General features: G+C 37.5%; 1 protein-coding gene across 3 annotated transcripts in view; it reads left to right on the top strand.

Annotated features, from left to right (window-relative positions):
* Positions 1-18,786, top strand: part of Elmo1 (engulfment and cell motility 1) — a 553,589-nt gene that overhangs the window by 181,740 nt on the left and 353,063 nt on the right. For all 3 annotated transcript variants that reach the window (XM_046460598.2, XM_046460597.2, XM_046460599.2), the window contains exons 7-8: positions 7,968-8,003; positions 18,603-18,702. In XM_046460598.2, the coding sequence (XP_046316554.1) occupies positions 7,968-8,003; positions 18,603-18,702 (136 nt within the window). The remainder of the gene's footprint in view (positions 1-7,967; positions 8,004-18,602; positions 18,703-18,786) is intronic.

Here is an 18,786-nt window from a genome sequence, read left to right as displayed (position 1 = left end):
ACAACTAGGAGGAATTCAACAAGAATGAGTTCAGGGATCCAAGGCTTGGACAGAGGAAAAGGATAAAAAGGGTTCTATCTGTGGCAGAAGTTCAAGGGAAAACCTAGAGTGTCAGCCCTTTCATCCTTGTTTCTAGTGGGCAGAGGAGGAGTAGGAGCCGTGGTTATAAATACCTTCCCTGTCAATTGTGGATTACTGCAGGTGCTGCCAGCTGTGGTAACCTGCGCTGCCTGCCCACCACTGCCAGGTGGACAGTGAGCCCTTGGGGCTTCAGCCTCAGTGACATTTACTAATATGTTAAACTAAAATAGAAAAATGTTAGCTCATTTATGGATTTACCTAAGTACCAGTCACTGCTATGTCAAGGGCAGTGTGCCAGGTGGAATGACAACTGTTCATTGTAGGTGGCTCTGCGACAGATGCCTAGGTATCCAGGGACAAGAATATTCGTAGTGATACTGTGTAAATACTTCCCAGTTTAAAAGAATAGCCATCATAATTACAGTTTTAATAATAAAGATATGGAAGCAGGGGTCTGCGTGACATGCATGTGGAACACAGGACTGTGGTGAGTTTCAGTGGCACCAGAGACTGGCAGTTGTGTATTTTGACAAAGAAGATGTTGTTACAGGGCTAGGCGCTTGCTTTCCTTTTTCACAATCTCATTGCATTAGTCTGCTAAGGATGCCATAGCACAGTGTCACAAACTGGTGGCTTAAACCACACACATTTTTTTCTCACCATTCTGGAGGTTGGAAGTTCAAGGTCAAGGGGTCCCCAGAGTTCGCTTCTTCTGAGGTCTTCCTCTGAGACTTGCAGGTGGCTGCCTTCTCCCTGTGTCTTCATATGGGCTTCCCTGTGTGCATGTGAACCAGGGGCTCTTTGTGTACAAATTTTCTTCCTCTTAAAGGGATACTGGTAGAATTGGATTAGGGAAGACTTCCTAAGGGTCTCATTTGAATTTAATCACCTCTTTCAATGCCCCATCTCCAAACAGAGTCCCATCCTGAAGTACTAAAGCTTAGAGCATCAACATGTGAATCTTGGGGAGGAGGGACATAATTCAGACCATGACTCTTATCAAAGTCACACTTCTACTTTTGTTTTAAAAGAAAAATAGTACAAATTCATAATGTACATTTGTCTTGTTGACATTCTTACTTTCTATCAGCCCTTTTGTTTTACCTTATAACTCACCTCAACCTATAGAGCTGCCCCAAAGCTCGCCATCCCGAAGACCTAGGATCTGGGGTCTGTGGACAGCAGATCTGACTCAGGTTTTCATGTTGCACATGTACAGCACGAGAGAATGTCAATATTCAATTTTCTTTATGTTAATCATACCATTAAGAGTATCCAGCGTGTTAACATTTTAACTATTTGTACTCATCAGTAAACCATTGCAATTCCATACATCTGTCCATGTTCTAGATTGGTAAGCAGAGCACAAACCAGATCTTGGACAAATTCTGTTTTGCATTTTTCTCTCACAATCACATTCTGTTTGTGGGAAGGAATGACATCTCTCTGGGTCACCTTTGGTGTCTTCTCACTGTTTTGCCTAATTTCAGAATGATGCTGCTTTTGAGGGATGGATCCTGAGGCCTCTTCCTTCTGCCAGTGCTGCATCTCATTCTAAGAGGTGGCTCATTTTTCTGATCTCTTGCTTAGATTAAAAAGAAAAGAGAAAGATGCTTTTCTCATAAGGAAACCTGGCTTTTCAATTAAACTTACACTGACATCTTAATTAATTGGTAGGAAACCTTTGGAATAAAAAACATAGGAATTTACTAGATTCTGCAGTCAGGAAGGCAGTTAGTCATGACTCCTGGGCAGACGTCAGCTGGGGAAGGTGGAGACTTCCCAAGCTGGACCTGTGGAAATTTTTAGGAAACACTGAAAAAACACACACAGCTGGCAGTTTTCTCCTTACTTTTAATAATGATGAGATTCAGAGATTTCTTACCTGCTTTTCATGACCTAAGGCTATGCTTTCAAAGTCTCTCTTCTGCTGGCACCAGGAGGGCCAAGGGACCAAATCAGCCACCAAGGAGCAACAGGGAAGTATCATTTTGGCAGAGCACCGTACTGAAAGTGCTGAAAGCCTGAATTCAATTTTTCCATCCTTGTGGAATTTCGAAATCCCATTCCCAGTTTCTGATTGAAACATGGGTGGGGAAACAAAGTGTGGAAACGTGTTCCGCCAAAGCAAGGTGAGGAATATGAAGAAATGTACAGTGCTTCACAAAAGAGATGGCTATCAAAAAATTTTCAGGAATGATATATTTGATTTGAATTTTATTTATTTATTTATTTATTTTTAACCTGCAACTTCAAGTTTCTGTCTGTTCTTTGGGTTTTAACACAGCTTGACATTCTTTGTGCCTCCATGCACACAGATAATTGGGCAGTTTACTCTGTGCCCTTTCCTGTTAAATGGCCAGTCATCACTGAGGGCAGAGAACAGTGGAACCTGTCCAAGAACCAAAGGGCAGAGCAGTAGCAGTTTCCTTCCCGCTTGGCAACGTGATGAGAGAATGATGCGGATGGGATATGAGTAAGCTCTTGCACCGCCCCGGGCAGTGGTATCCACAGAGAGGAAGTTGAAATCCATGGATTTCCAAAGAACTTGGACAGTCTTTTAAAAATTAACCTTCATTCCTTAACAGAAGATCAGATTTATTGTTAAGAATATGTAAATAAACAGAAGGAAAATAATCATGAATAATCTGTCATTTCCTCTTCCACAGACAATCGCGTTTAATATCTTGGTGTATATCCTTTACATATATCCTTTTAAATACACAGTTAGGCACAGAATTTATAAAAGTAGAGTTGTAATATTCATACTCTTTATAACCTATCTGCTTTTTATATCTAACAATAGACTCATATCATTAAATATTACTCTTTCCAGCTTTATTGCCTGCATTGCCTGCATGTTATTTCATTTTACAGCTTTGTTGAGGTACAGTTGATACATAATATAATTGGAGGTATGTACATAGTAGAGTTAACCATTCCCCTTCTCCTAGGGCCTTTATATCGTTTTCAGGGTGTTTTCTGAATATCCTCAAGTCAGCTTTCCTTTTAGCAAAATCTGAGTGACTGTTGAAATTATTTTGTTGGATTAAAATTCTTGACTCAGAGGATATCTACATTTTAAAGCTGTTTTAAAATCAGAACAGCCTAGGAGCTTGCCAGAATGTTCTAATTTGTACTTTCCCATTTGTATAAGAATATATCCATTTCTAATACCCTGATCAATACTGGGCTGGAATTCCCACAGATTTTCTAGTTTTTCGAGGAAAAAAACAGCAGTGAGGTGTTTGAGGAGTTCTCATTCATCTAGGGAATATATAAGTACTGATTTATTTGTTTGATTGAGGTCATTTCTCCAAAGTTTGGCTGTGTCAGGAATAGTGTAAAAGAGTCTTGTGAATATTTTAGTGGTAGAGAAAATCCTTAAGTAATTGTCTTCAAAAGGAACAACACTAATTGTGTAAATAATTAGCCCCCATCCACTCTGTCATGCATGTTTCAGAAGAAGACTGACTGATGCTATATATAGGTATATTGCATGTGTGTATAAAGATTGTTGTCACTACAACACAAGAATAGTCTCATGTTAAACTTTCATTATTCAGATTTTCTTTTCTTTACATGAAACATAGCTGTTTTCAGTTTTTAGGTATTGTGAAACTTGAGGTAGCACTTAACACACGCTGCATGTTGCTGCAGCTTTGTTGCTTAGCATCCACACTTGAGAATGGGTTTGTAGTTTTATTCATTGAGCAAAGTGTATGTTCTTAGTGCTGAGCAGTATTTCTGACACTGCGCTAGGCCTGTGAGGGGTAGAGGGAGGCATGTGGGAAGAATACAGAGATGCATATGACAGTTCTGACTATTTGTGTCTTCACCCAAAAGGTACATTTCTTTTTTTGAAAGAAACTTAAATGCTACAGTCAGATTGTCAGCTTCAACTCATACCATTTCTTCTGAGAACCTGGTGTATTTGTAAGTCCAGGCTGTTCTGGGAGGTCCAGGCCAGCCCAGATGGATCAGCCAACTACTGAGCCTAGCAGCTCAGCCCTGCTCATACCTAGAAAGTTTCACCCCCTCAGAGACCACAGGGAGTAGCAAACAAGCTCCCAGACTGAGCCAGAAAGAAGCCTGCTCCATGTGGTCTCTGCAGTCAGCCCCAGCTGGAAGGACTGACTGCCTGGTCTTCCCAGCTCCCTCTACTTTTTTTTTTTTCCCCCCTGTGGCTTTTCTCTGCATATCTAAGGGAGACACAACTGGAACAGCCCTTTTGGGGCCCTGCCAAGAATTTGCATCACAAAGGCATCAGAGGCCAACTTCAGAAAATTCCTTAAACAGGATCTACCCCCTCCTCATCAGCCTTTGCTTTCTCTCTGGGTCTTTGTGGATCTCACTGGTAATGGAAATGAGAAGGGGTCATAAGGCCAGTTTCAAGAAGAGATTATCTTCTGCTAATGCAGAGAATACCATTCCTTGGGCTGGGACAAGAGGTTTCTGGCCACTGTGAAACCTTAGCCTTTCCAGGAACCATTTCTCTTCTCATATTTCTTTAAAAAAATAAAATAAAAGAATATCCTGGGAGGAAGAGAGTATCCCAGTTAGAACAACAGACACATATCACAACAAAAAACACTTCCCTTCTTCTGTAGAATCTAAATAAAGTGAGGGTGCACAAATAGAGATGTGAGGAATATTGACTTGGCCCAGGTATTTTTTTGCACTCTGGTCTGGGAGGAATATCCAGGACTGACTGAGTCACTAGTCAAGGTGGAATGTGTGAAAAACCTGAAGTTGCTTGGGCCCCCAGCCAGAAAGTTATTTTGAAGCTTTGCAGTGACTACTTAATATATCTCATGCACATGCACATATTTTATTTCAAAATAGTTTCTAACTTGCAGAAAAGTTGCAAGATAGAGAACTCTCATTTGTCCTTCACCTAGAGAGACGTCACTCAGTTTTTTTTTTCCTGTTGTCCTGATTGCATCTTTTAATATAAAGGATATATCTCCAGGCAGCACCTTCCACCCTGTTCTTCCACAACTTTGACATTTTTTTTTTTTTAAGATTATAGGTTAGCAATCTAGTTAGCCTGTCCTCCAGTTGGATTTGTTAAAAGGTAATTGGATATGGATCCTTTTCAGGGAAAGGTAAACCTAGGACTTTCTTACAGATGTACAAATGGACATGTGTTAAAAGAATTAGTTTTACCCATATGATATGAGGGGACCAGCAGATGGTATAATCGTTTCAAAGGGAAAAGTCAAAAGAGAACAAATTTATATGGAGCAAAGGAATGTTGAGATGAATTGCAAATGGAGACCAAACTGGTTTTCCACCAGCAGGGAGGAAGCCAATTAAATCACTACCAGACAGGACAAAAATATATATCCATTAGTTACCTATGGCTTGCAAGAGTTATAAAATAGCTCAAAGGCAGCACAGAGCCAGAATCTGATAACCCAGAAGAGTATGTATATAGTCTGCACAGTTTTCCATTGAACCCCACATGTTTTTCCGGGGTCAGGTTGGTCTAATGTGTTCTCATGATTGAGTCTGTATTATATATTCTTGATTGGAATTTCACAATGATGCAGATGATTTTGTTTTTGTTTTTCATTGTATGCTATTGTTGGCCTGTGGTGTCTCTTTGTCTTAATCACATTCACTTTGACCACTTGATTAAGAACATCTTCAGTTGTCTTCATTGCAACATTTACCGCCAACCTTTTGCAATTAACTTATGAATAATTTGTAGGGAGATACTTTGAAACCATGTAAAATCCAATTCCTCATCCCAATTTCACCCACCAGTTTTAACACTAATTTTCTTATTTAACTTACTTCTTCTTATTATAATTTCCGAAGGAGGCTTTTCTGATGTTATCATTCTTTCTCCATTTTCTAGTTGCCTTTTCTCTGTTGGAAGAGACCTACATTCTCCTATGTTTCTGTTCATTTGTATATTGATTTCCAGTGGAGTGCTAGTGATGGCTTGTACAACATCCAATAAGAGTATTGCAACTCTTCCCAGCTTCATGCTCACAGATGTCATGTTGGTACTTTAAATCAGCCATGGTAAAAATAGTGACATCGTAGACATTGGAAAGTGGTACACATCAGATTTCTGTGTTTTTCCCCTCAGGACTTTTGTTCTGAAACTTTATCAACACATCACTTGATAATAAGTGGACTCATCTATTCTGTTTTATTCCATGGCTATCATCTGTCAGTACTATGACTATTGGGATGCTCATCTTGTCCCAGATGTGGCTGGCAGGAGCTCCTTCAACCTAGCTTCTGTGTCCTTTTGACCATTTCCCCATCATTTGTTGAGCATTTCTTTGCTTTCTGGCTCAATCAGATGTTCCCAGCATTATCTAGATCTTTCCTTTCCTCGGCCTTGGCATGAACCATTTCTCCAAGGACCCCTAGTTCCTTTTAGTGGAAATTTGTGTTTGGCTTTTGCAAATGTCCCCAGCTTCTGCTCAGGCCAGCCGCCCCCTGGTTACCTATTTTTTTTTTCCCTCTGCCAATAGCTTTTTGATGGAGGAAGGAAGGAAGAAAAACAATAAATATTTTAAAAAGAAAAGTAGTCAAAGGAGGGGAAGGGAAGAAAAGAGAACAAAAAAACCCTCCTTATATACCTTTTTTTCATAGTTTTACAAAACACTAGATTTTAGTCTTCATGCTGCTATTTTAGTTGTTGAAGGAGTTATGTTTTATGTGATTGAGAATGTGAAGCCTTCAGAACAGAATTATGCACCAACGGTTTATTGAGTACCTACTCTGTGTGTGTCTGATGTTATGCCAGTTATGGTAAAGATCCCTGGCCTTCAGGGAACCAGGGTAGTGAGATATCCTATGGCTGGTGGTGTGCAGACACTGGTGCCCCCTGCAGTCTGAATGAGGGAAATGCAAGGTCAGGGAGGCTCTCCACAGTAGCCTAGGGTGAGGTGAGTTTGGGGATAGGAGATGACTAGTTGGAAGGAACAGAAGGATCCTTAATACAGCTAGACAACAGATTTAAAGCTAGACTTTTGGCAGATGTGAGGAATGGAAAGTGGTTTGATCAGAATAGAATCTCTGGTTTCCTTATCTTGTTGAAACTCCGGTACCCTCAAGATTTTTCGTTTGTTGGTTTGTTTTTTAAATACCTTGTCCCTTGTTGTAGCCAGGTTTACCCATTGCAGGTTTCTTCCCAGAGTTCTGATCTTAGTGTCTGACACAATTTCTCATCACAGAAATTCTAGTGTCTTCCCTCAGAAGAAGCACACATTTTGAAGAAAAAGTACAATTAGCAGATATTTTACCATGAAGGATAATAAATTATTTCCTTATAGTCCAGTACTTTGGGGCTTAACTTTTTTCATTGCAAATGTAGGCATTCTTATCCCTTAGGGTTCCACCATCATTGAACAGATCCATTCTAATCCAAAGAGAGTGTTCTCATTGTCTTTAGCAATACCTCAATAAAGTGAGTTTTGAGAGTAGTTTTGACTGCCTCTTTTCATTAAAGAATACTAATTTATTATTTTGAATATTTTAAAATGGATAAAATGGCTTTACTTGGCAATAGATTCTCTGTCCTATATCTGATGTGTAGTTTTCTTCTCTCTCTCTCTCTCTCTCTCTCTCTCTCTCTCTCTCTCTCTCTGTCTCTCTCTCTTCTCTCAGTACTAAGGATCTAACCCAAAGGCATTCTGCTGTTGAGCCAAATCCCCAGCCCTTTTTATTTTGGGTCTCTCAAAGTTACTGAGGCTGGCCTAGAACTTGCCATCCTTCTGCCTCAGCCTTCAGAGTCACTGGAATTACAAACACACACTACCATGCCCAGATAATCTTGAGTTTTCTTTAATATGTATTATTTGTGTAAAAATCATGGCTTTCAAACATGCTTCTCACATGGTTGTTTTTAAATTTTGCAGCCGATACCAGAAATTGCAGAAGATTATGAAGCCTTGGTAAGAATATATAATCAATTCATACTGATAATTTTATACTTCCTTTTTCTTTGTATAATTAAGCCCTGTCCCCTAACTTCATAACTATGCAGCTAGATATTTTGAGTAAATGATTTTTTTTCTTTCTGTTTGATGTTCTTATAAACAGGTTCTTTAAAAATTTATTTTCCTTCTCGTTTGCCTTTGTAGTAGAAAGGGCATTTTAGGTTTAGAACCACTAAATGATCACATCAAGATTGCTCTCCTTCTCCTGGAGCAATACTGAGCATAATTTTATGCATTACTTTAAACAAAACTTTCTTTTTTTGTGGCCTATGTGATGTTCAAAGTTAAAAGTCTTTGATTTTTTTTTCAATGGCTCAGAAAGAAAAAGATTCACATTAAAAAAATATTCAGGGCTGATCTGTGGAATGAAAATTATTTGCTCTGGGTCTGAGAAAGTGCTCGATTATCTATGTCTTAAGTGGAATGCCTGCAAATTGTGTCTGGAGATCTGAGTCTTCCCCCTCGAGTGGCTTTCTTACTCTCTAATCAAGGTGAGTCCAAATAGGATCTAACAAACTCTATTAAGTAGGCTGAACAGATTTCCCTGGAACCCAAGTGTTAATTTCAATTTGAGAAATTTCAAGATAATTTCAATTTGAGAAGGAACACTGAACAGCACCTCAAATGTGGACCTTAATTTCTCAAGCCCTCAGACAAAATCCTTAGCACCTTCAATGTACTCTAGTGTGATACTGAGCTCAGGGGGTTCACCTTCCCCCCACTCTTCCCACATAGAAAGAGGATTAGTTACAGGAACTCTCGTGTTTATTAAATTCTAATAAAGTAGAAAGCAATATTGCATTTCTAGGGTAAAGCTTAAATTTTATTTTGGCATACATTTTTAATATAGTAGAAACACTTAATGGTAAAGGCAGTAGAAACCACTTTTATGAGCATTTATCTTGGTCATAATCTCAATGTTACACCCACTGCTTCTTACCCACCCTTATATCCACCACATAGTACAAATTAGCATTCTTTCCTTAATGCAGTGGTTAAAATCAGATGGTAGAGGTAGGATGAAAGTCTTTTTTTCTCTCCATCAACCTCATATAATTTGCTAATGTAGAGGCATTTGGGGATCTAAAGCTGAAATAATTTCTTAAAAATTTGCCAGCCAATAGTTTTAGTTGACTGGTATGTAGGGGTGCTGAACAGTTTGTGATCCATTTATCAGTCATGGACAGAAATCAATGATCAGAGAATCAGATGAACACAAATACAGATATTATATCATGGCTAAATATTGTGGACAGAACATCTAAAAACAACTATTTGAAGGCACCAGATAACAAGGCAAAAAGTAGAAGGAAGGCATCCCTTGGGCCTTGAATGGGATTTGTGTGTTTGCTGCTTTTTGCCCCAGATCATCTGCTCATCCATGTAGCATGGGGTGGCAGAAATCCCTGGCACTGGCGAATGACTAGTTTGGAACTGGAAGAGTAGCTTGATCAGTAAAGAGAATCCATGAAAGAAAGGAAGCTCTTATTGTGTAAAACCAAACATCTACATATAAATTCTGCTAAGATATATTACTGATTATGGAAACATGAATGCACATATATCTGTGGAAACCCAGAGGGCCCCGTAAAAAGAATGACTAGAAACTTAAAGAATTGAACAGAGATGTGAGTCTTTCACCGCACAATTTGGAGTTTGAGTAACCTCTTGCTAGAACAAAATCAACACTCTTTTTAGAGGAATGAAACTGAATTCTGAGCCTTGACAATGTTTTATCCACAATATGCAGTATACAATAAAAAATTTACTATGTATACAAAGAAATAGGAAAGGATGACTCACAGTTAAAGAAAATGAAAAAGGCAGATAATAGAAATTGACTGTAGGAACTCCAACATTAGGTGTTGGATTTAGCAGAAGAAAATTTTAAAACAACTTTTAAAAATATGTTAAAAGACCAAAGAAAAGTGTCTGTATAATGAATGCACATTTGGGAAACCTTAACAGAGACTAAGGTTATTAAAACATCAGAGAAACAGAAAACATAAAAATAAGCAAATGTAAACTTTAAAACTGGAAAGTAAAAGAGTTAGAATGAAAAATTCATTATATAAAGATTGAAGGTGGCAGAAAAAGAGTAGTAACTTTGAAGATATATTAGTATACATATCTGAGAAAATAGATAAAATAAATAGTGAATATTTGACCTATGAGATAACAAGAAGTGACCTAAAATATAATTAATTGAAGTCCCAACAGGAGAGGAATGAGAGTGGGAAGAAAAATATTTGAGGAAACAATTATATAAAAACAATTTAGTTTGCTGAAATTTGTAAATTAACAGATCTAAGGAGCTCTGTGCACCCCCAAGAGGGATAAATACAAAGGAAACTCTACCTCAAAAGATAATAGTCAGACTTTTGAATTCCAAAGATAAAATGAAAGCAGTCAGAGAAAAAAATTATTAATGAAAATAATAACATAAGTTTGAAAACAAGAATAAAGGCTGACTTTTTACTAGAAATAATGGAGGCTAGAAGGACCTCTTAACAATCAATGCTGAAAAAAAGAAAAAAGAGCTTGTCAGCCAGATTTCTATAACCAGAAAAACTCTCTCTGGAAATAATGGTGAACTAAAAACACTTTTAGATGAAGGAAAATGAAGACAGTTCATTGTCAGCAGATCTATACTGCAAGAGGTATGAAGCAAGTTTTTCAGACTGAATGGACTTGATACTACCTAGAAATCAGGTTCTATTAGCAGAGTTCTATTAGCAGAGTTTCTTCTATTAGAAGAAACCTGGAAACTGTAAATGAGTGGATAAATATAAAAGACAAAGCACACTTTTCTTTCTTTTTCTTAGACTTCTTTAAAAGACACATAACATATAAAACTCAAGTTACAGTGATGTTTATTAACAGGGTTTATAATGTGTGGAGTTGTAAAATACATGACAAAAGTAGCACAAAGGATGTGGATATAAAAGAGACCAGTTTAAAAATATTTAATTAGCCCAGATGAAGGTAGGAAAAGAGAACTAGCGCACAAGACATAGTTAGGAAAGATAAAAAATGAATAACAAATCGATTGGCTTAAATGTAATCACATCAATACATAAACGTAAGAGGACTAAGCACATTAGTTAAAAGGATTAGCTTGTCAGACCCCCTTGCCCCTCGGCAAAAAAACACCCACAGAAAACAAAATGCATGATCTCAGCTGTATGCTGCTTACATGGACACATAGACACATGTCTTGTGGCTTGAAAATTAAAAAAAAATGGAAAAACATATCATGCAAATGCTAATAACAAAGTTAAGTAGTTTTATTAATATCAGGTAGAATAAGATTTAAAGATAACTTGTTATCAGAGATAGAGTGGTATACATAATAAAAATTGGTCAATTCATTAGGAAAACGAAAATGTTAAATTCATGCGCACCTAATAATAAGGATTCAAAATACACAAAACAGGAACTGATCGTCAAAAAGGAAAATGGACAAACCCATCATCCTAGTTGAATATTTTAATACCACTGTCTCTTAACTGATAGGAAAATTACTCGAAATCAATAAGGGTATAGAAGATCTGATTAATACTGTTGAAGGTCTTCATTGCCATTTATAGAGCATCATACCCAACAATAGCAAAAATATATATTCTTTTGAAGGCTCTGGCAAAAAGATCATATGCTTGACCATCAATTTACAAATGATTGCAACTATATAAAAGTCATGTTCTTGGATCACAAGGAAATTATATTAGAAATCAGTAACAATCATATAGCTGAAAATTCCCAGATGTTTGGCATCATTACCTGAGAATCAAGGAACAACGTAGTTGAAATTACCAAATATTTTTAACTGGATAGTGTTGAAAATAAAAACATACACCAGAATTTGTGATGAATCTAAATCAGTGGTTTGAGGGAAATTATTGGCTTAAAAGCTTATATTGGAGAAGAATAAAGATTTAAAAAATCAGTGGTCTAAATTTCAGCTTAGGAAGCCAGGGAAAGAATGTGAACTAAGTAAGTAAAAAAAAAGAATAAAAATAGATGCGATCAGTGAAATAGAAAAGAAACAAATAGTAGAGAAAATTAAAAGTCAAAACCGAGTTACTTTGCAAACTTTTTTAGGGGAAAGAAAAAAAAAAAAGAAATCCAGATATCAACACTAGGAATAAGAGAGGTATATCACTACAGATCCTACTGACATTAGCAGCAAAAAAAAAAAAAAAATGTTATTGTGAATAACTTTATGCCAGAAAATTTTAATTTTTAGATGAAATGGACAAAGGCTTTGGGAAACAGAAGTTACTAAACTATGGAAACAGATGCTTTGAACTCTCTTCATGAAAGATCTTATTGGCTCAACCACCAGGAAAGCAGTTAGCTAGTAGCTTCCAGCTAGAGCACATGCAAGATCCATGGCAGCTTTTAAGTCAAGACTGAACCCTTGTCAGGCAGTCTCCAGTAGGTCAGCATGGTGAAGGTCCCAGACTCTGGCCATTTCTGCTCACTGTGGGACTCCTCCAAAAGGCAATGTTTGTTTTGGAGTTCCCTACTAGTTAACTGAGACTTTACCAGATCTGCATCAACTTCCCTTCCCTGTTCTTCTCACAGACATCAGATCTGCCTCATCTAATCCTGCTTTCTGCTCCTTGAGGTTTCACAGGTATTACCCAGTCTCCTAGTGAACTGGAGGGGTTCACTTCTCAGAGGACTAATACTGACACAACAAAAACTGACTCCTGATGAAATAGAAAATCTGAGTGCCCATAGCTATGAAAGAAATGGAATTCATTATTAAAAGCCTTCCCTGCAATGAAAACTGGTTCCAGTGGTGAATTCTATCCGATTTTTGTAGAAGAAATATCAAATCTACACTTATGCTTTCAGAACATAAAGGAGGGAGGGACACTTTCCAATCACTTTCGGCAGCCTGTATCTATCACTCTGGTACCAACACTTGACAGTGACAATAGAGGTAATAAAAATTTATAGACCAGTGTCCCCAGTGAACAGAGGTACACAAATCCCCAGCAACATATTAACAAGCATAACCAAGCAAATATAAAGTTATAACCCATCATGATCAATAAGGATTTCTATCAGAAATGGTTTAATATTAGAAAAGCAATCAGTATAATTCAGCTTTAAGAAAAAATGAAGGAGAAAAATAAATGGCTTAATTCGTGGCAGTCGGTACGGCAGAATCTTTAGCCTCACACTTTATCAAAAAACAAATAAACTCTTATTAGAGAAAAAGCATTTCATAAAATCTAACATCCTTTCATAATAAAGGTTCTCAGCAAGCTAAGAATAAATGGAACTTCCTCAACCTGAAAAAGCCCACTTAAGAGCATCAGACTTAATGCTGATACACTGAATTTTTCCTACACATAAAGATCAGGAGTAAGGCAGATGTGTTTACTTTCTTCACTTCTCTTCAACATTATACTACGGTTCCTACCTATTGCAATAATCAAGAAAGAAGTAATATAATAACAAGGAAGGAGAAAAAATTTCAGAAGAAAGATATAAAGACGTCTGTATTCACAAGACATGATTATATACATAGAAAATCTTAAGAACTCTACAAAGAGACTGCTAGTTCTAATGGTTGAATTTAACAAGGTCTCAGGATACAACATCACTGTATAAAAATCCATGTATTTTTGTATATTAACTGCCCCAAACTGGAAAATGAAATTTAAAAAATTCCATTTATAAAGCATCAAAGATCATTTTGATGATCAAAAGTCATCAAATTCTTATGAACAGATTCAACAAGAGACATGCAGTCCACTGAAAAATAAATATATTGTGTAGAGAAATTAGAGGCCTTAGTAAGTGGAGAGACATATCATTTTATGGATTGAAAGATAATATTTAAGAGAGCAATTCTTCCTAAGTGAATCTATAGGTTCAGTGCAACATCAGTCATTTTTTTTTTTGTTAAAAAGAAAGCCAAACCTAAAATTTAATTGGAAATCCATAGAGCCTACAATAGCCCAAACAATCCAAAAAACAAACTTGGAATCTTTCCTTAACTGACTTCAAGTCTTGCTATCATTTGTTGTCAAAGGAGAATGATATCAATACAAGAGGAGAGGCAAATCAAAATCAATGATATAGAGTAGAGTCCACTTTGATCTTTAAAAAGGATCCATTAATGTTTACTATGATTCTGAAGGCTAAGGAGGTATCTAAATAGTTTTATGGGTAAATTTTACCATCACCACCCCTCCCCCATCAGTAGAAAATAATGAAAAAACTCAAAGGGCAGGGCAGAGCTATAGCTATTAACTATTAACTTTGGCAATTAAGGATCTTTATTCAGTATGATTTATTGATAGCTTTATAAGTTGCTCCAGTTCTATATTGAACATGCCACTGCGTAGAAACATTTGGAAGCATAATTCTCTTATAAAATTAGCAACATAAATTTACATGCTTGTTTTGAGATCGGCTGGATTTTGTTGGAATAGAGATGATCTCTACTAAGTTGATGAGAAACATTTATTTGAATCATTCCAGCACACATGGTGTGTTGGCTGTGACAGTGACTGTCGACCAGCGTGTAAAGTTTGCAGATGGCTTAATTCGTGGCAGTCGGTACTGCAGAATCTTTAGCCTCACACTTTATCAAAAACAAATAAACCAAATAAAATTTAAAATGTTCCTAATGTGCCATGTGGTTGCTTTATATTTGTAATTCCTTTAAGGCTTGATACTGTGCACTCAGCATTGATTTCAAAGGTAGAATCTTAGCTCCTGCCTTCCCTCTTTGGAGTCTGAATTACTCCCCTAAGGAGTGGAAATAAACACTGATGTCAGGGTTTAATAAGAGCTTTTATAGCCATCTCACTTAAAATAGGTCCTTTTATTTGCAATGTAATAAAATTTTAGCATGGCATTCCTTGCAACTGAAGGCTTGAGGTTTAATTTTGAAAAAGTTCCTCTTTGTAGAAATATACTATGCTACTCAATCAATCAGTCTTAATGAATTATATATGTCATATATAGAATATATGTATATAGTCTTTTATATAATGAGTATATTGCCGATGTGTTAAATATTTTGTTAATATGATATACATGATTACAATATTATTTATATTTAATATATAATAGATTATAGGGTTCATTCTATGTATCTACCTACAGATCATGTTATTAAATAGAGAAAATGATACTTCCTGTGAACACCTTGATTGTTGTGTGGTGTGAAGAAGCTCTTCTTTCACTTGTCAGTCATTCACACCCAAGGATAAATGAAAAGCACAGAAAAACCCTCTCAGAAATGCTGCTTCACTTCTTGGAGAGCTATAGAGATTGTAGTCCTAGGCCCCAAATCAACTAGGAGATTTGGAAACCAACTGGTATTCTTTCTCCTGCTCTCCATCATTTTTTCCAGGGTTCTTGCAGATTGTATGAGGAGTCTGTAGATAGAGTTCTGGAGCACTTTAGGGGAGATCAATTATTCCCAGATGTTACTAGCACCATTTGGATTAGAGTTCTATTCAGTAGGTAAATAGGGAGCCGAGTCATTTTACCTTAAGATTATAGAGGGCATGTATATAACTTATCTTTTGCTTTTAAAGCAGCTGATGAAGACTGACTTCAAGACTAATGCCATCTGCATTCAGTCTCAGGTTGCTGACTAGGACTGTGAAAAGGATATTGATTCCAACAATCTGTGTATTCCTCTGCCATGGCCTGTTCCATGGCTGGCTCTGTTATTAACATCATTGAGGCAGGAATTTTCATAGCCCTGGGTGCAGGCCCTGGATGCCGTCATCTCCTGGCATGTTTATGAGACGATCTTAGTTTTTGAGACTTTAACCATCCCAGAAAAAAGCAAATGCTAATTATTGGTTATTATATGGTGACTATTTTTCTGTTTTTAAGTAAATAAATAAAATGTTTGCTCATATTGCTAATAACAATATTACATATTATTATGTCATAACTTTTTCACAGTAATACTAGTGTTTACCTAGTCTATTAATAAATCTTACTAGTTGTATTTACTGCTTGGCTCTTATTTTCCTGAAGCAGTTTTCTTCTTCTGCAATCTGAGACGTGGATCTTCTAGTGACTCATTGTCTATAAGGAAAGTTATTCTAGAAATTTTATTTAACCTTTCTTGTTAACCTGTTAAACTCATTTTCCTCCCATCTTTCTAATTTTATGTTCTCTCCTTCCAGTAAGTTTTTCTACATTGGATTTTCTTTTTGAGGCATGAGCCTCTGATGCCACCTAGGGGCACCTGTAGGACTGGGCCTGGCTGTGTGCTGCTTTGAAAGGCTAGAGGTGCTTTTCCAAGTGGCCTGAATGGTTTGGCTTTTCTTGCATTTTCCCTCCTGGTTCTAAGAACAGAGAATTCTTTGCACAATGACGGCAAAATGAATGAACATTATGGACGTCATTCACCTTTTAAAATGCTACTTTTGTTATAGTGCTAATAGCTAGCACTCACATGCTGCTTGCTATTTGCCACATGCTGTTAGAAGGGATTTTAGTATATTAGCTCATTTTCTTTCTCCAGTGGTCTCCGAGTGGGATACCACCATTGCTACCATCATCCTCATCCGTGTTTTTAATTAATGAGGAAACGAAGTCTGGGATGGTGGATAACTTGCCCACTTAGAGCTGGAGGGGAACCTCAGACACCACTCCCTCAGCCATTTCCGTCTAGTGAGTCTCTTCCCCTCTGGTCTCAGCGGCCTAGCATGATAGTTCTTCTTTAAAGGGAGACTTCCCTTTCTATAGGCTTCTTTTAGCATCACAACTTCTAAGGTGAGGCAGAATTTAAAAGGTTGTTTTTAAGACTGGACTAAGTGGAACAATAACAGGAAGGGAAATTGAGAAGCTGTTTTAAAAGAAATGTGAACCTGTTTTCTATTTCATTAATTGAAAATAAGTGGGAAGATTCTATCTAAATTTGTTAGGAGATTTCGTAAGGTAGAAATAATGGCCTATAGGTTAAATACATGACTAACTTTTGTTTTTTAAAAAATCAACCATATAAAATAGTGCAATAATCCTGATTGGCATAATTTTATGTCCTGGGGGGGGGGAGAGAGAGAGAGAATGAATTAATTTTGAGAATTTTGAATTAATATTTGTGATCTTGATCATTCATGGTAAAGGTGATTATCTGTAAAGGATTCTGAGTATATAAATGTCTGTCAAAATATCTTTGGAAAGCACTAGTAACCAGAATATTGTCTGCCAAGTGCTCCAGATAGAACTATCATAGAAAGATGGTGCTTTTAACCAGGCATGGTGGTCCATAACTATAATCCCAGTGGCTATAGAGGCTGAGGCAGGAGGATCACAAGTTCAAAGCCAACCTCAGCAACTTAGCAAGCCCCTAAGCAATTTAGTGAGACCCCCTCTCAAAATACAAAATTAAAAGGGCTGGGGAGATGGCTCAGTGGTAAAAGCACCTCTGGGCTCAATCTCCAAAACCAAAAAAAAAAAAAGAAAGAAAGTGCTTTTACCTGAGCCTGTCTGTGTTAGTTTCCATTACTGTAACAAATACCTGAGATGAACAACTTATAAACAAAGAAGGTCGATTTTGGTTCATGGTTTTAGAGGTTTCAGTCCATGACTGATTGGCCCTATGGCTTTGGGAGAGGCAGCACATCATGGCAGAAGCTTCTGATGGAGCCAAAACATTCATCTCATGGCCAGAAAGTGAAAAAGAAAGAGTCTAGGGGCCCAACAGTGCTCTTCAAGGGCATATCCCCAGAGACCTGAAGACCTTAAAATTTCCACCACCTTCCAAAAACGCCAAGCTGGAGATCAAGCCTTTAACACGTGGACTTTTGGGAGACATTAGTTCAAGCCATAGCACCTCCTAATCTTTCTCTGATTTCTAAATCACACATTAGACTCTATCTACAGCTTCTGAATCACAGTAAGTTTAGGGTCAGCAAAGCCCTCACATGGGGTTGTTGTCTCTGTAGCTACTACATAAAACCCACTGGCTTAAGATGGAGTGCTGGCCAGTATAACATCAAAGTAAGCCATTTTTACTTAGACACATACTGTATCTGAGTACACACACAGAGGTAAGTGCAGGCTCTTGGATCCTTTCCAAAGGCTGATACTCTTCACTGTTATTATGAATCTTCCCCCTTGATAGCTGTGGATAATAAAAGCACCACATTGCCCTCTCTTAAAAGATCTTTTATTTACTGAGAAGTTTTTCTTCACATTGGCATTTACTGAATGTTTATATGATGTGCACTTTATTAAGTGCCCTACAAGCAGCCTTGTGGTTAAATAGCTATTACTCACTACCCAGCTTTTCAGCTAAGAAAAGAGAGGCTCAGAGAGGTTAAGTGAATTTCCCAGTGTGATGCAGCTCTCCAGAGTGAGGTCAGCGTGAGGCCAAGCCTGTTCAACTCTGAAGCCCCGGCTGACTTTGAGCCAATGCCCCTTTCCAACACTGGTGTGTGAGGAAGTTGTCTGTGTCCAGCGGCTTATGCCAGGGGTCTTTGAAAATTCTGTTTTCCCGAGGCTTTCTGCATCTTTCCCAGTGCTCAGTTCTGGGCCCATGACTCTGTTTTGCAGCTTTGGAGACATGCTGTCCTTCACCCTGACGGCCTTTGTGGAGCTGATGGACCATGGCATTGTGTCGTGGGATACATTTTCGGTGGCGTTTATTAAGAAGGTAATGTGGACTGTGCTTCCCTGGGCTTATGTTGCTTCCTCTTTCACAGATTTTTTTCTCTGAAAATATTCTATAATTGTTTCT

This window comes from Marmota monax, unplaced genomic scaffold (assembly GCF_021218885.2).
Source record: "Marmota monax isolate L192 unplaced genomic scaffold, Marmota_monax_Labrador192_F-V1.1 WCK01_AAM20220418_F8-fsc00107, whole genome shotgun sequence".
Lineage (NCBI taxonomy): Eukaryota > Metazoa > Chordata > Mammalia > Rodentia > Sciuridae > Marmota > Marmota monax.
This window is presented reverse-complemented; position numbering and strand designations above follow the sequence as displayed.